Source organism: Temnothorax curvispinosus, unplaced genomic scaffold, assembly GCF_003070985.1.
Source record: "Temnothorax curvispinosus isolate PA1 unplaced genomic scaffold, ASM307098v1 QBEX01007852.1, whole genome shotgun sequence".
NCBI lineage: Eukaryota > Metazoa > Arthropoda > Insecta > Hymenoptera > Formicidae > Temnothorax > Temnothorax curvispinosus.
In genome coordinates, this window is record NW_020217632.1 from 468 (window position 1) to 17,613 (window position 17,146).

Genomic DNA, 17,146 nt, shown 5'->3' on the forward strand with positions numbered 1-17,146 from the left:
CAATTATCTACCAATTATTCATATACGAATTGCAACTCATTATTTAAATTATATGTATATAGCCTTAATTATCTCACATTTACACGCACACACAATATCGTGTGCGTGTGTGTATTAATAATTATATTTATTCAAAATATTTCTTTCAAAATTAAATTTACAGAGGAATTAATTTAATCGATTAAATAATCGATCAATGTATGTATAAATATATCAGTTTTTTGATGAGTTGATTAAAATTACGTGATCGACATTTATAAATCAACTATTAAAGTCGAAAAGAAATTTGACCTGTTATAAAAAAAAATGATAATTTTATATGTATTATTAACGATTAATTTAATTTTAATTTTAATACGTGACACTTTGAAACTAAAAAAATAACTTCGTTATAATATTATTATTATTTGATGAAAGATATATGTATAATAATTTTGATTTTTAATAATAATCAAATTCCTAACTAAAACTTCATAGTTGATTAATACGACTCAAAAAGTGTCCGAAAATATTGGGGGAAAATGCTCGAAAATATATATGTATATGCTTATTATAATGTTAATAATTTTGTTGACACATTAACGCAAAAAACATTTTTATATCAAAATTAAATTGTTTGTAGCCCGTTAATAAAATTAGAAAATTAGTCCTCAAAATTCCGCCATTCCCTCGCCCTTCGTAGTCTCTCAAGTGACAGCACAACCGTGTGCGTACTCTCTTATATCGAGTGTTTGATATTAAAGAGAGTGGAAATCAAACTCAAAAAAAGACTTGATACCAATCTTTTTTTGACAACAAACGAGCCAAGTTTTCATTATCACTCTTTATACACCTCTTCATCCCCTATCTCACCCACACTTCCTTCCTTTCTTTTTTTCTTTTCCCTCTTCCTATCCCTTATCCCCTACTCCGTATCCCTTCCTCCCTATTCTCATCTCGTCACCCCCTGCCTCTTTAAATCTTAAAAATGACTTTATGTTCAAGCAGCATGTTGTCCTCCGGTGGCAATGACAAGCAAGCTCGTAAGATGTTTTCGATGGCAGCCCGTTGTCGAAACAAGGCATTTACCACCGGAGTCCCGTGGGGCACCAGTGGGGCCTTGCAGAGATATGACAAAATAGAAAGTACACTGTGGAAACCGGAGAATTCTTCGTCATCGTCCGAATCCGCCCGTTTAAAAGTGATACGAGAGCAGAGTTCGGCTAAAATGACAAGGTCGAGAATGATAGGAGTCGCGAGAAGCGAATCCTCACATGTATTATGGATCACGATGGTGTTGTGACCGCCTAGCATGATTTCGGAAATGTACTCATCCATGGCTCTCTTGCTGTCACCTAGAAAACATGTAAATAAAATAAATATAAAGAGACATTTTTGTAAACATTTGAGAAATTCCATTTTTCAAAGATTTTAAACATTTTATCAATTTTTATCAACAATTTCAAGCGTTTTAAAGATTTTTGAGTTCTAAGGAAACTTTTTAAGAAACTTGAGAATTTTAAGTATTTTAAACGTTCTGAGAACTCGAAGAATTTTAATCCTGCAACCATTCTTCTCGGCACCCACTAACGGTATACGGTTTGCGTCCGCGGCATATTAAACAACCTAAAACTATCAAACATTCATAGGTGTTGCTTGAAATCTTAACTATAAGTTTAAACAATAATAATATTAATATTAATAATAATATAATAATATAATAATATAATAATATAATAATATAATAATATAATAATATATAATAATATAATAATAATAATATTAATAATAATATTAATATAAAATTAATTTTGTAATTGTTAATTTAATCGTTGAACCTTTGGAAAATACCACACAGTCAAAATGCCGAGGACGCAAACGACCTGCATGTACGGTTGCAGAATTAAAAATATTGCAACAGAAAGTTATGTTACATATCTCTGATCAAATAGTTTTGCTTTAGGATATATATATACATATATATGTATTACATAATCAAGTGCCGATACACGCACGTATGCACGCGCATACATATATAATATTTTAAATAAAGTTTATGAAAAATTACCTATACTTGATACGCGAAACACGTTATTGTGACAGATATTGACAAAGATAAGAACTTACCAACGTAAGGAACATATTTAATGACAACACAGTGGCCCGGCTTCTCTCCGGGCTTGTAAAGAATCTTGTTGGATGTCACCACATCGTCCACAACGTTACTTTTGGAGATCTGTATATGAAATTGATTATAAATGTATGAAGATATTGTGCAATACGAAATTTACTATATGACGTGTGTGTGTGTGTCGCTCATTTGCTACAATGACTCGGAAAATAAAATTAAGGAAAAGTTTGAATGTTTTAATTTAAAATAAATAATTAAAATTTCTAATATTATACTTATAAATGCGATTTTGGTGCAATAACTGCTTGTAGAGGAACAAAAATATCTAGCTATATATTAGCTCTTTTTATTCAGTGTATTGAATTTTCATCCTTCTTTTGTAAACAGTTCAAAAGTGACAATTTTTGAGTTGTCATTGTGGTAGTAAATAAGCGATATATATATATATATATATATATATATATATATATGTATATATGAATATAGTATTATGTATAATAGATATAAACTCATTAGCATTCAGCTCTTAGTATTCATATATGCACGCACGATTTTGAGAAGAATAAATGTTTTAAATGCAGACATATAGATAAACACTTTTAAATACAGCAACTCTTATCCAAGTCAAGTTTTCGTATCTCTAGTTATATGTATAAGAGATTTAATGTTGATGTATATAAGAGTCAATTATTTTTCTTTTTTACATCATATATCTACCTCTTTTGAACGAAATTGTTGTGGCGCGGATAGATTGTATCCATCGTTGTTCCCTAAATGGTTGTAACTGACAATCGATACCGGCTTTATACCGGCCGATACCAGGAAATCCACAAGCACGGACTTGAGCTTTGTCTGACCGGATTTGAAATCATCGCCGCCGACGAATGTCTTCTGCTTCTTGGCTAGTTCAAGGGCACCCGGTACAAAAGTGTTTTGCGGCGATCCATTGATGTAAGTACACTGGAAAAATTGTTTAAATATATATTTAAAAAAGTCTACATTTCCGCCCACCACCACTTTTAGTCGTACTAACAAGTTACATAAACGCACGAAAATAGAGAGAAAGAATACGTACACGTACAGTTGTATAATTAGCTTATAAGAGAACATGTAAGAAAAAAAGAGGAAGATGTACTACGTGTGTAAAGAAAAAACTTGCGGGGCAGTACTCAGTAATAATTCTCACGTATTACCGAATATTATTACGTACTTTACTAGTCATAATTCGTATCATTTGACAATATATTTCCAGAAATATGCTTTCACCTAACAAAGAATAACTCAAAATTATATCTAATTTTTTCCCTTCCATTATTAATTATTATTATAATTATTATTAAACTATTCGTTTTTATTATTAAATACTATTATCATTATTGAATCGATTTCTCGAACTGATCGTCTGTCTTTCTTTAATCTGAAAAATTCTCTGGAAAATATAACTGTAACCTATTTTTGTGCCCTATACTGCATAACTGTGATGCCTCTATTAAATAATAATTTGGAAAACCATCTCTTATTCTTTCTTTCTATAAAAAAGAGGAATAAATCATATATATTTCAAACTTGTTCATACTCCTTCTAGAGCCGCTGCCACAGCGAACATTGTGCTGGGACTGATCTCCGAGTGATCTTCCTCGATTGCCTTCAACAGATTGTCGGCTGTATCATTGACGCCTGTTATGATCTCCGAGAATCTTTCAGTATTTGCGGTCCATAGGACAATGACTTGGTCAAGACCCTTTGCAGTTTTGAACTGCACTATGTCATTGCGAATCAAGTTGAGTTGCTCGGCCTTGGTACCCATGATGATGTTATTTGCCCTTTTGCCCTTTGTGAGCATAATCGCAAATATTTATTGTTATACTTAAAGAAATAATTGATTATTTAATCGATAAGAAACGAGTAAATGTTAATGTAACATTATTACATAAATATGCTGCTACATATACATATATACATATACATATATACATATATATATATATATATATATATATATATATATATCCAACTTTTATTTGAAACATTTTTCTTTAAAATGTATTGTTCAAGAGATAGTGAAGGTGGGCATTTAAAATGGGTCATTCTGTATGCGCGCGCGCATACACACACACACACACACACACACATGTATATTAACATACTACGTGTGCGTGTCGCGTGCGCGCGCGTGTGTGCGCGTGTCATATACACATGTGCACATCTTTTTCAAATTAAATTTAAAGATTTGTATATTGTCACAATACAAACATAATTTTATAATTTCTTACTCCTTATAGTAATATTTATAGAATATTGAGAGAAAACATTGAAAATTATCGATACCTCTTGTCTCACAGCTGAACGTGTTGTCACCTTCAGTTTTCTTACGTGGTACCATATAATGATTTTCCGTCTTGAAAAGCTAACAATATAATTTAGCTTCTTACATTATAATCAACATATTATAAAATCTAATTATATAATCTATGGATTTTGACGCATTTTTACCTTTAATTTTCTTGCATATAATGATTTTTCGTCTATCTTATTTCCAAAAAAATACATATATAATGTGGCACAATCCACAACGATAATTCATTTCTTTATATAAATTTCAAATAAAATCAAGTTGATAAAATTATACATCTATATGTATATACCTATAATGTAGTGAATTTTTGGCCATTTTCAGCTTTCTTTTATATATATATATATATATATATATATATTATGTGTATATGATATATACAGGATGATTTGATTATTGTCCCAAAAATTTTAAATTTTTCACTCGATTTGAGACAATTTTTCCCGTAGCAAAATTCTCGTCGAAGCTTATAGTTTTCGAGTTATAAAAAGAAATGGTTGATACGGGCCGAGTATAGGAGGTAGGATAATGTGACATGTAATACCGATAATTTTTTGTCGCGTCGCGTCGCGTCGCGTCGGCGCGAAAATGATGGGCTCGTATATAAGGTAATTATTTCTTTTTACAACTCGAAAACTAAGCTTCGGCGACTTGTTTTATCACAGAAAAAAAATCGCCTCAGAATCGAATCAGGAATCAGGACATTTGCGGGACAATAGGGTATTTTCGAATCACACTGTATACGAATCTAAACTTGATGAAATTAAAAATTCCATAGGATTCGATCCCTGACAATAACAATTCTGATAAATTGTTTACATTATAAACATGTTTCTTGAAAATTTAAACAAATTTAGTGCAGTGAAAATATAATTTGCAAAATAAATGTTAAAGTAAAGAGCAAGTTTTGTGAATTTGTTTTAATGCTGCCTAACGAAATAAGAAATCAATGTACATACGTAAGAAAACTGAAGATGATAATTTTACATAAATTAGTCAGATTAATTAGATTTTGCATTTTACTATTGCTTAAATAATTAGATAATTAAATTGTTGAATTTTCAACGAGAGATGGACGAAAGCTCATATCGTATGTAAGAAAACTGAAGGTTTTTTATGCGGCAATTTTCTTGGATTACTCAGATTTTATAATCCATCGTCAAGGATCAATTTCGCGCGTATGCCGTACAAGCAACGTTGACGTTCATCGAAAAACTATAATTACCTGATTCGAAGCGATGAAATCGGGATAGTATATACTCCTCCTGGGCCGCATGTGTGTCATGTAGGGCCGTAACTGCACCTGCAAGTTTACATCCAGCACTCTGGCACGCGTCATGGCTTCCGCAAGGTTTACATCCGATATATCCCAGCCGTCGATTTCGATGTCATCCGGATTTACCATAGGCAGCATACTGGAAATGGGTACACAAACGTCTTCTCCTTTGACTCTTCTGCCTAATTTCACGGTAGACGCTTGCGTCAGGGAACCGTACCTAAAACGCACATAATAAAAATGGACTAGAAAAATTCTAGAAAGTAATGGAAAATTGCATCAATAAGTTGCATGCAAGAAGAAAAGACGATAGAAATTGGAGAATGTGTAGTAGGTGTGACGACACAAGCTCGCGAGTCGATAATCATATAAGATTAATACAGGGTAGTTTGAGGTCGCGGTCAGCGGTGTACGCAGAAAGACGACGAATCTGTATGAGTAAGTGTAATCTCTCTCTATTTCAATTTTATTTTTTACATTATAAATCACAAAGATATCCTTTTCACAACTACACAATATGTAGTATAAATATATCTAATTATATATATATAACGCGATAATATAGATTCCTCTCGTGCAGTTAAAATTAATTTATAAGAATATTAATTAAACAAAAATTACAATTAAATATTTATTCCTTTGAAAAGGCTTTGTTAAAGAATGATATAAATCTCGAATAAATAAAACGGATAATAGATACGCAAGGTAGACGTAAAAAACTCGAAAATCTTATATACGTTTAATTCTCTTATATATAGCTTTCCTCTTTCAAGTTTTCATTAACTGGCCTAAGAAGATGACAAGGTGCTCGATATCCTGCTTTCAAGTCCGCGTCACATAATGGATAAATAAAGACGTACCAGTTGGCAGTTTTCACACCTTCTTTCGTCTCCCATGATAATTTAAGCTTGTTCGCCAGCAAAGCTGCTGTCACGGTGCTACCGTTGTTGCCACCCCAGCCCACTAGCATCAGCCCTAGCTTTGGGACTCGAATCATGGTCCTGATGAGCAATTTCGTCGACGTAGGTGTTACCTGCAATGAATAATCCATGCAATTAAAGCAATATAAGTAAGTATTTCAAAATTGTTTCGTATTCTTGAAAAAAATGTAACGCATTTCTCATTTTTTCATGGACTTTGTATCGAGAAAGAAAATTTTCAATATCGAAATGATATCGTTGATAATGTACGTGTTAAAATTCCTTATAATACCTATAATGCAGTCTTTAACAATCCAGTGCAGTAGATATAGTTTATACGGATATGTAGGTACACGCGATATGGATAAATATATAGCTATGCGCGCGCGTGGTGTGTGTGTGTGTGTGTGAGAGAGAGAGAGACCGTATACGTACGAGCTTGCAAGAGCCGACTTCAGGGAGACTTTAAAGAGTGATCTAGAATAATCTCACTCAACAATGTCGCTTACATATGCCCGATACATATCGAGATTTATTATGTACAACATTTATTTTAAATTGAAATTCTGTCAAAGTAAATTTCATTTGTATTATACAAATTAACTGGCGAATCTAGTTCATATTATATCGATCTTGTTACCAGTTTGATTTTTAAAAATCTAATTCGCGAGAAAACTCTTTTTTTCGATCGCTTCGTTCGACGTTGAAACGCATACTATATGGCCTCGACATCCACATCCTTATTGATATAAAACAGACGGTTCTACATACTTGATATATTAGGAAAAAGAAGACGTTATATCATTAAAAGAGTATTCCGCATCTTTTCGCTGGGGGCTCGTTTGGTTTATGCATATACGCATACATGTGTACAGTAAAGAACCGTTATACAGCGACGAAACGGCGTCGAGTTTCGTCACGCATTTTATTTTAATCATCACACATATGTATATGCAAGTATAAGCCTACTAGAGAGCTCTCGGGCAGACCCGATATCAATCAGCCGTCTAGCCGGCGTGGCGCCGCGCCGGCACGAGCATTAGTGACAACACACTCTGGAAACAACTCAACAACTGGGCGGACCGATAGATATGGATAGATGGGCAGATGGACAAACAGACAGACAGACAGACGGATGGATGGATGGATGGACGTATGAGAGAATCGATGAGCCGATAAACGGATTCTCACCGTGTAAGTGTCGCGATCGTTCCCGTCACTCTCATTGTCAGTCACCCTAGTCGTCTGATATTCGTACTCCGCCTCGATAAAATCCTCCGAGTAGCGCACCTTTGGCGAGTTGACGCGAACCTTCAAGTTCGCCATTCTTCAGGTAAATCTGCGGAATATATAACACGGCGGGCAACGTCAACACGTACGAGGCGCAAGCCGCAAGCTCAAGTACACGAGTACTCCGGTTGACTCCGGTTACTGCGGTATCCTTGAGAATCGAGGGTGGAGGATGGAGGATCAAGGATCGAGCGTCGACTGCGTCGAGCCGCCAGCGCCCGCCGCTGGCAAATCTCCTTTAGTCCTTTCCGACACAGTAGGCCGTAGGCCGCGCGAGGAGAGAATCGCTGCTTCTGGAAACTGACTGACGGTAGACACTGTTGGTTAGGTTCAAATTCGGATATTGTTATTATTCCCTCACCCTCACCTTTAAGCGCGTGCACACGCGGGCACGGAAGAATCGTCTCGAATCTAATCGTCTAGGAAGATTAACGATAAAAACAATTACTTAGGTCATCTCGAGTCTCGCGAGTCTCTTTCAGACGTGCGGCAAAATGGCAAAAACGTAAACGATCTTTAAGACTTGTTGAAAAAAATCTAAACAACGTCCATTCCACGTACATAGTATCGGAAATTCGAAACTCACCAAAATTTACCAATTGATCACGTGATATTCGCGCGCGCGATTCGCGAACGCGCACAATCGCGAATGAGCAAGTCGAGGCCGTCGAGGGTGGCCGGTGGGCCAAGTCAGCGAGCGGAAAAGAGAACCAGAGAACCGGGCGAACCGGGCAAACACAAGATACACGAGTCACAGAGATTACGCTCGGTCGAGCGACAAGCCGACGCCGACGACTGCCAAAACGTAAATCGTAAATGCGGCGTAACTGACGACACTGACGTGTGACGTGTGACGTGACGACTGACGCTAAATCGCTGGTACGTCGTATCGTCGTATGTCGTATCGACGGTAATCGACGCAAGTCGATGTCGATGGTCCTCGAACTCGAACGTGGTGTTGGCCATTGTGGGGTGGGGGCGTGGGGGTCGAAAGACTCGAAAGTCGAAAGAGGGATGGAGCATTGGGCATGGAGCCGATGGAGGGATGCGATTATGAAGACCTCTTGCAGAAACGTGCGACACTACAAGATTTATATATATATATATATATATATATATATATATATATATACCAATGTATTTGCAATAAAATAATTATGGTCTTTTTCTGGTCTGGTGTGGGATCGTGTAGGATTCTACTCAAATTTGCTGCCAGTCTGTGCGCCGTTAACATTTTGCTTACTGGGATGTCTGAGATATGTGGTATGTACATACATACATACATACATACATACGACAACGGCCGACAGCTGATAGCGTGGATTTGTTGAGATATCTGAGCAAATCTGCTGCCAATCTATTTTTATACCGCGGGCAGATTGTTTACCGGATTGTTAAAGAGAAAATAAGCGAAGCGAGGCGAAGGGTAAGGTTAGGAAGGTAGGGCTAGGGAAGGGGGAAGAGAGCTAGGAGAAAGAAGAATTCGAAACAGCTGTTTCACAGACATGATATATTAATTTGACGCGATCGTTCGATTTTCCTGATCAATTATCGCAAATGTGGGGATCCTATAAGACTCTTTCCAATTCCATGATTCGCTATCATCGTTGAATGAAGTATTTGTCAATGATGTAGTGTGTTGCGATTTTGCCGGTGGCAACAGGAATATTAGCGATATCGCCATGATAATGTGCCAAACACTGTGAACGTACTGCAACAAAGCAAATGAGAAATAAGGTTTCTGAAAGAAGAGAATAATACTTTACGCCATTTTATGATTCAATAATGAAATCTGCTTTAGTGAAAAACAAAATTACGTCCTAGAATAAAATCCATTAACCCTTTAAAATCTTTTACCACTTGTGAAATTTAAAGCTTCAAATTTTTCAACTTTTTATCCACGTCGATATAACGCGAGATATTTGCATCGCATTCACGTGCATGGTGCGTTTTTTTTTTTTTTTAACATTTCCGAAATATTCGCACGAAACTTGGTTTATAAGTACGATATACGTCTTAGAGGCGATAAAACTTTTGTAAGATATATATCTACGTGTTGTAAATATACGTACTTGATAGTTTTTCTCCGTTTCAATGAAAGAGTAAAGTAATAAACCTGTAATAGCAAAGAGCAAACCTAATAGTATCCTTTTGCTTGGTTTTTTGCATTTCTTGGATTGAAAAATACGGTAAGTGTGTGTAAAAATCTGTAACAGAAGCTGCGCTTTTATATTATACTTGTGTCAATCCTTAATGTAAAATTCTTCAAGTAATCGTGAAAAATATATCTCTGTGTGTAGTTATATTTCTACGTAAACTTCTATTACGTTCCTATATATTTTTTATCACGCACACGCGCGCGCGCGCACACGTAATATAATATATAAAAGAATATTCATCTTTATTTACCAACATTATTTTTTTTGTGTAAAATCACCCTAGATTAACAAATATTATTCTAGATTTACCGGTATGATAATACCCAATGATAGCGGTATTGATGTACTGATTAAACACATTCTGTCACGTTGCATCCCAAAAGTGATTATAAACACTCCCGTCATATGGCACAATGGTACAAAAGCAATCGGTAATTCCGCCATTGCTACCAATGTCACCCAAAATGCCAAGATACTCGAAAAAAAGTCGCTGTATTGTAAAATCTACCAAATAAATATGTCATGTCATAAATCATAAATATGATGTACTGAAAGATGTCTAGTCAATTTTAGTACGTATGTTGAACGTAATTCTCTTAAGATTAGATTAAAATGTGTGTGCATGCATGCATGCATGTGTGTGTGTGTGTGTGTACGTGTTTGTAAAAATTTACGTATAAAAACTGTCCTTAATTATTATTTATTAAATATAATAAAAATAATAGTTTCTCTCATTTTAATAAAATCGATATGATACAAGAATTTGAATTTTTTTTATAGAGCGTAATTATAAACAGGATGTGTGTGTGTGTGTGTGTGTGTGTGTGTAAAAATAAAGAAAAATTTGTAGACATACCTCGTACTTTGTAATACAAAATTGTCCGTCACTTTGATCACAGGCGTGATACAAAGACGAGAACAGCATGGTAACCAAGTACACCAGCCCTTCTGCATATAGCTTTCGTTTTACGGCTATATATATGGCTGGTACGAAAAAGATATTGCTCATGACGAGCAGCATGGCACTAATGAGAGAAATAGCAGATACGGTACTCGAAATATCGGTGCAATCCCATCCTGTGTAACCTGAGTAATTGAAATGTTATATAGCAGAAGCTTATAGTTTGTGTGCTCACATACGTCTATATAATTCAGATCTTTACAGTTCGTGTGCACAATTTTGTATAATTCAAATCTTTTTGAATCATGCACTTTTAATTGCATAAATTTTGTTTTCAAACGAAACGACGCGACGCCTCTCGTCTCAGAATTAACTTGCCTCAGTCACTGAAGTAAATTTTATTTTATACTTTTAAATCACACACTTTTTGATCAAGTATAAATAATGTAGGATGCTTTTTGTTCGTGCGTGCATACGTGCGTGCGTGCGTGTTAGCATTATTCCATTTAATTATATTTAATTGTAATTCGGTGTAGTAAATTAAAAAGTACAATCAATGGTGCATAAAGTTATGTTGAAATAATGTTACCTTTAAAACACGTGCACGTCGCATAATGAAGGATATTCTTTTGAATTTCTTGACAAATGCCGTGATTACCGCAAGGACTTTGGTCAGAAAATGTACACTTTCTGGTATGTATGTTCAGTAGTATTGACATTTTTTCGATTTGACAGGGTACAGGTGTACTATACGCGGACATAAAATATCATGTTACATACAGTACTATACGTTGTGTACCAAATTACAATATTATTTCCTATTCGATCGTCTTTGATCAATCTCGCGTTAAAGTTTCCCTATCCACGTATTCGATAGGACACGCAATCCTTTCTACAATTTTTTGAATTTTTAATTTCATATCTCAGCTTGAAATTGAATAGCTCGAATAATTTGAACAAGAGTTATTCAGGTTGAAGCACGTTTCACTTAAAATTGCTTAGGATATAAATGTTATTGTCGTTTTTTAATATAAAAACAAGATTCCACATGTAGCAGCTTATTTCTGTTTCATTTATTTTCTATTTACTACTACGCTCGTATAATCATAATTATATATAATGCCGATGATAAAAGAAAAGGAATGAATGGAAGAGAAGTAAATTATTTTGTGTATATTTAACACATTTTCAATCTTTGCATCTATTCTAATCAAATCTTTTCAGTTAGAATTTACTTACCCATACGTATAACATGTAGCAAGAATAATAATGTACCATGTGCCTGGTTGTGGATACGCTATTAATAAACTTGCGTTGCGCTTGTTTAACGATGACAAATTTATCGCTAAAGTTCCATTTTGACAAGATTTAAGGTTTTCCAGTTTGGGTATACGACCTCGTTGAACGCACATTGTTACCAAGACCGCGTGTGTCGACGGCAGCTAAAAGGATTACAAAAGTATATATCCAACGTTCGATTTCGAATCATGTCTCAAAATATTAAAAGTTTTGCTCCTCTATTCTGAAACACACCCTACTATTAACGTGCTACTTCTTCTTTTTCCTTTACTTCCGCCCTAATATATGGAACACGATATCACGTTCTCTCATTTTCAACGAGCTAATATTTTCTACGCTAACGTGAACACGTTCTCTTATCGCCGTGTTCTATCATTACACGCAACGTCCTCTATTCCAAATTTTATACGTTTTATACTTATTTTACAGTTATTTACTTTATACTAAATTTTTTCTATCGCTTTCTCATCATTCGCATCACTCGCCAGTTGGTCATGTAACGTTATGGACGCGTACATCAGTATATCTTTCGTTTCTCGTGTTATTTTTTTACTCTAAGACAATTGCGCGCGCGCGCGCGCGTAACAACTTTTTTCGGTGCACGCAGAATAAAAGTGAAGATTGAGGGAAAAGTTTGCAATAGCAAAAATGCACGGTCCCGTCAAGTTAAAGAGAAAATAAAGGAACTTGTTGGTTTTATATGCACCTGTGTATGTACCTATATATAGAGAGATGACTACACGACCATACGTCAAGAGCAAAAAAAGATTTGAAGGCGAAACAAAATTAATAAACAGTATTTTTTCATTGTATTTAATAAATACAAAATAAAGATTGATGGAAATAGTAATATATTAAATAAAAGATGACATAAAATAAAAAGCGAATTAAAAGTGAAAAAAAAAAAAAAAATGTAATATTTTGAAACTCTTACCTTTTTTACTTCCAGATGTACACCGATGTCAAGTGTACCACCAATATCTATCAACGGCAAAATATCAAACTGCGTCATCATCGGGACTAAATCAGTTAATATTAGCTTCGAACTTAACCACTCCTTTCCCTAAAATATACCGATGATAATACAGAGCGTGTTATTATGAATAACAATCAATATCATACATGAACAATGATTTAAGAAATATGATTTTCCAATCGTTAATATATTCCATACGACGTGCGTAGAAAAATGTGTAGCATATCTTAACAGAATAGATGATATCACCTGCAGAAGATAAACGGTTGAGAATGTCTCCGCATGTTTAACACGAACCAATTGATACCTTGGTATACATTGATTATCAGTCTCACTTTTCTCGTTTTTGCCTTTTTCTTGGTAAACGTCATCTCTATTGTAAAATCTGCTAGCATTGGTTTCTTTATAATACCACTTGTGTTTTATTAATTCCTCGTAAGTATTTGTTCCTATTATGGAATTAAAACTTGAAGCGATGTCCATGTATTCTTCAGTAAACGATCTCTCTACTGTCAATCTGATTGGACACTCTGAAATACGTGTTTATACATTTATATTTTATTACATTCGCCTATTTTTTTTTTTTTTTTTTACACGTTTTTTTACATAAACATACACGTACAGCTTAATATATAGCGAGATAATAAAATTTACTAAAGATTACCTGTTACATCGACTTTGACGTTGAACTCTGTAATGCTACTCGAAACAATCAATAAATAATAATAGCTATCTTCGTAAGGAGAAGATTCTATGAAAGAGTAACTAGCATTTGAGGCAAGAGTTTTAGATTCCGTGGAATGAAAATGATTAGACGTTGGCAAAACACGTCCCTTCAAATACATAGCCTCGATACAAAATTTATCAATATTACGAAAACTATCCAACGTAAAGGTGCAGTTCCAGACTGACAAACGGAAACTCAATATTCCTGACGGAATATATATCCTATAAATGGAAAAATAACTGACGTGAATGTTTTGCACTTTGTGCAAATATACGTAAAGTGGTCTGGAAAGTATAGCGCGGCATATTCATTATTTGCACACGTTTTTGTCTTTTTATTTACTTTAAGTTAGATCTTCATAACATTTTCAGATTATCTTGCACTTGTAAAATGTACGTTAAATGGCATCTACATGTATGGCAATTAAAGCACGTAGATATACATATTTTTTCTCAGTCTGCTTGAAAAAAATTTTACATTAAATATAATAAATAATAAATGCAGATAATAATTTTATTAAGACTTTTTTTACTTGTAATATGTTGTCGTTGCGGTTGTTCGTAATCTCGTTGGACGATTAATGGGGATATTTTTAATATTATCTATTTGAGACCACAGCGCTACCGTACCTATGCTGTATCGACATTTGTGTCCGAGTCCCTGAAACATATGAGTCGCGAGAATAATAAAGAGTAGATTTCGCATGTGTTGACTAGATGTTTTAATACGTGATTTATAACGATTCAAGTGTACATATCTAACAATAAAAAGGCTGATCAACATGCCTGTTGCTGAACTCTCTCGTCCCAATAAGACATATAAGCTGCCACAAACCAATCTCCGGGTTGGGGCTCATATACTGGAACAACCGTTACATTTTTTGGCTGATAACTAGTGGTAGTACGGACTACGATATCGTCATTCCATTTGGCAGACTTGTTTGTCAAAAATATTCCATTACTCGTGGAGATTACTGGATAACTACCAAACTTGATGTGTCTGAAAATTATAAGGAGTAACTTTGATTACGTAAATAATTAAAAATAATAAATTAAAATAAATAATATACTTGACAAGTGGTTTTAGAAAAGTATGGACGTTTACAAGATGTAATAATTGATTTTAAACAACGTATCCTAATAAAAGAAAAGAACCCAACTAGAAGAAAAATAGATGAATAAATTGTGGGATATTATAATTATGTGCATGATTCTAAAAGCACTTGTCAAATCTCATCATAAATAAAAGTATATAAATAAAATGTATAAGTTTTCAGAAAAGTCATACAAAATATTATTGTACTTACATATAAACTTTTCGTGGATGGCACGTGGGATCGTCCATAAAAGCAGCAAATTGCCACGTAGCTCGAAACACCTCCTTCGGTACTGTATAATGAAACATCGCCACGTCGGAATAGCTCTTGAACGAGTGAAGCAGATCTTCTTGATTCGCCTGTGGTATTACACAGCGACTCACTATAAACGAAAAGTTGATCACATTAACCAATATATCCTATATTATATTAAGGGGGAGGAGAGGGTGCAGTTGCGAACGTATAAAGCAAAACTCTCCATCCCTTTGTCCTTTTTTTCCATCACTTTCAACATATTCTCAAGTTATTGTGCGTGTGTTTATGATGTTATTTACACTTTGCAAAAAGCAACGCTTTCTCCTAAATAAATTCACTCTGAATATTATTCAATCTATTTTTTTTTTATTTTCTTTACGTGCCTTTAACCGCCCAACGATAACGTATTATCTTTTAAAAAGAGTCGCCAGAGTTTAAACAATTAAAAAAAAAAAGTGTTTTGGCGTTTCTTAAATTACGTAAATCGTACCTTCCTGCAGGAAAAGGATACATAAAGATAAAGAAAACATGATCTTACAGGAGAAGTGTTTCCGAACTGTTTCGATGCATCATAATTATATATGGCGTGCTCATATCCCTTGCAACGATTTGTTCTCTATTTTGTTGTCTATTTCAAATTAAGGGTGAAAATACAGGATTTGATATCAACATACCAAAATTTATCGATACAGAAGGTTTGCAAGAAAGTTACTTTGAAAAATTCAATAATCGATCGCTCTAATAATGCTTATTGAACGTTAAAAGCAAAATATACGTTCTAACCTCCGTTTCTACGTATCTGAAAATGACCACTTTCTATTTTCACTCCTATTTTCTCATATCGAACATGTTATTCATTCAACATAAGTATATTTAATGCATTTGAGTAAATAAGAACTTTCTGGAATTTCGAGCAGAGTATTACAGGCAAATATTAACGATAAACTTAATTTTTCGCGAAAGAATAAACATACTTGGAAAAAGAACGAACAAAAGGTTGAGTAAAATAGAACGTTGACGACACGTCGGACAGTTCCAAAGTTTCGGAGAACATGATGAAATCATGACACAAACATATATATTAAATCGTAGAAAATAAATATAAAACACTGTCTCTGCTTCACAGTAACACGTTATATATTTATTTCACGCGCATTTCTCGCCTTCTCGGTTCCCAAATGACCACAAATGACAAATATTGACACGGAATACATATGTTACATATAAATACATACTCGCGCCTCGCACCGGGCATTCGAGATTCGAGATGATGATAAAGGAGCAGAATTTCGAAAGTGCAGAAACTGTAGGTGTAGATAAACAAGTGTGAATCGCAGAAGGCCAGTATTCATAGTGTTACGTCGCGATTATTGGACAAATCGATATAAACCGCGATATAACTCTGTTCTTTTCTTCTTCCAGCACTACTACCTCGGCGTAGTGGAAAGAAGCCTCTCCTTTGTTATTTCGGGAAAGTCTGCATGCACCGACTATATCCCGGGACTGGCGAGAGGTGTCGTTGTCGGAACGGTGCGTGTAGAGACCCTCTAATCAGAGTCTGGACATCAGAAGGTTAAGGGCTCAGTCACAATGAGAAAAATAAGGAATAAGATAAAGGAATAAGGAATAAGGGAATGTCGCATCTCACTTCAGTACATGTACATTAAAGTGAGATGCAACATGCCTTATTCCTTATTCCTTTATCTTATTCTTAATTTTTCTCATTGTGACTGAGCCTTAAGTTAGGTTGTCCGACATTTTTCTGCAAAATCCTGAGAGAGAGA

General features: G+C 34.6%; 3 protein-coding genes across 12 annotated transcripts; all 3 read right to left on the minus strand.

Annotated features, from left to right (window-relative positions):
- Positions 1-821: 821 nt before the first annotated feature.
- LOC112457551 (inositol-3-phosphate synthase 1-B) lies at positions 822-8,490 on the minus strand. 2 transcript variants are annotated; one of them, XM_025020694.1, is made up of 8 exons: positions 8,317-8,490; positions 7,950-8,253; positions 6,600-6,772; positions 5,689-5,959; positions 3,687-3,941; positions 2,828-3,070; positions 2,107-2,215; positions 822-1,334 (listed from the first exon to the last, which is right to left on the minus strand). In XM_025020694.1, the coding sequence occupies exons 2-8, from the start codon at positions 7,983-7,985 to the stop codon at positions 955-957; spliced, it is 1,467 nt and encodes a 488-aa protein (XP_024876462.1). In that variant the 5' UTR covers positions 7,986-8,253; positions 8,317-8,490; the 3' UTR covers positions 822-954. The 2 variants fall into 2 exon arrangements, with proteins under 2 accessions (XP_024876462.1, XP_024876461.1); XM_025020693.1 differs by having other exon boundaries at positions 7,851-8,253; positions 8,317-8,484.
- LOC112457552 lies at positions 8,281-9,315 on the minus strand. Its single transcript, XM_025020695.1, has 3 exons — positions 9,237-9,315; positions 8,536-9,031; positions 8,281-8,368 (listed from the first exon to the last, which is right to left on the minus strand). The coding sequence occupies exons 1-3, from the start codon at positions 9,240-9,242 to the stop codon at positions 8,361-8,363; spliced, it is 510 nt and encodes a 169-aa protein (XP_024876463.1). The 5' UTR covers positions 9,243-9,315; the 3' UTR covers positions 8,281-8,360.
- Positions 9,316-9,440: 125 nt separating this feature from the next.
- LOC112457549 (post-GPI attachment to proteins factor 6-like) lies at positions 9,441-16,562 on the minus strand. Of its 9 annotated transcripts, none has more exons than XM_025020686.1 (14): positions 16,146-16,430; positions 15,901-15,978; positions 15,318-15,489; positions 14,797-15,010; positions 14,544-14,671; positions 13,949-14,232; positions 13,534-13,814; positions 13,243-13,371; positions 12,249-12,451; positions 11,599-11,756; positions 10,965-11,194; positions 10,418-10,612; positions 10,022-10,168; positions 9,441-9,660 (listed from the first exon to the last, which is right to left on the minus strand). In XM_025020686.1, exons 3-14 carry the CDS (start codon positions 15,413-15,415, stop codon positions 9,463-9,465), a joined length of 2,265 nt encoding a protein of 754 aa, XP_024876454.1. In that variant the 5' UTR covers positions 15,416-15,489; positions 15,901-15,978; positions 16,146-16,430; the 3' UTR covers positions 9,441-9,462. The 9 variants fall into 9 exon arrangements, with proteins under 9 accessions (XP_024876454.1, XP_024876456.1, XP_024876458.1 ...); XM_025020688.1 differs by having other exon boundaries at positions 15,901-15,990; XM_025020690.1 differs by having other exon boundaries at positions 15,901-16,263; positions 16,337-16,428.
- Positions 16,563-17,146: the final 584 nt, after the last annotated feature.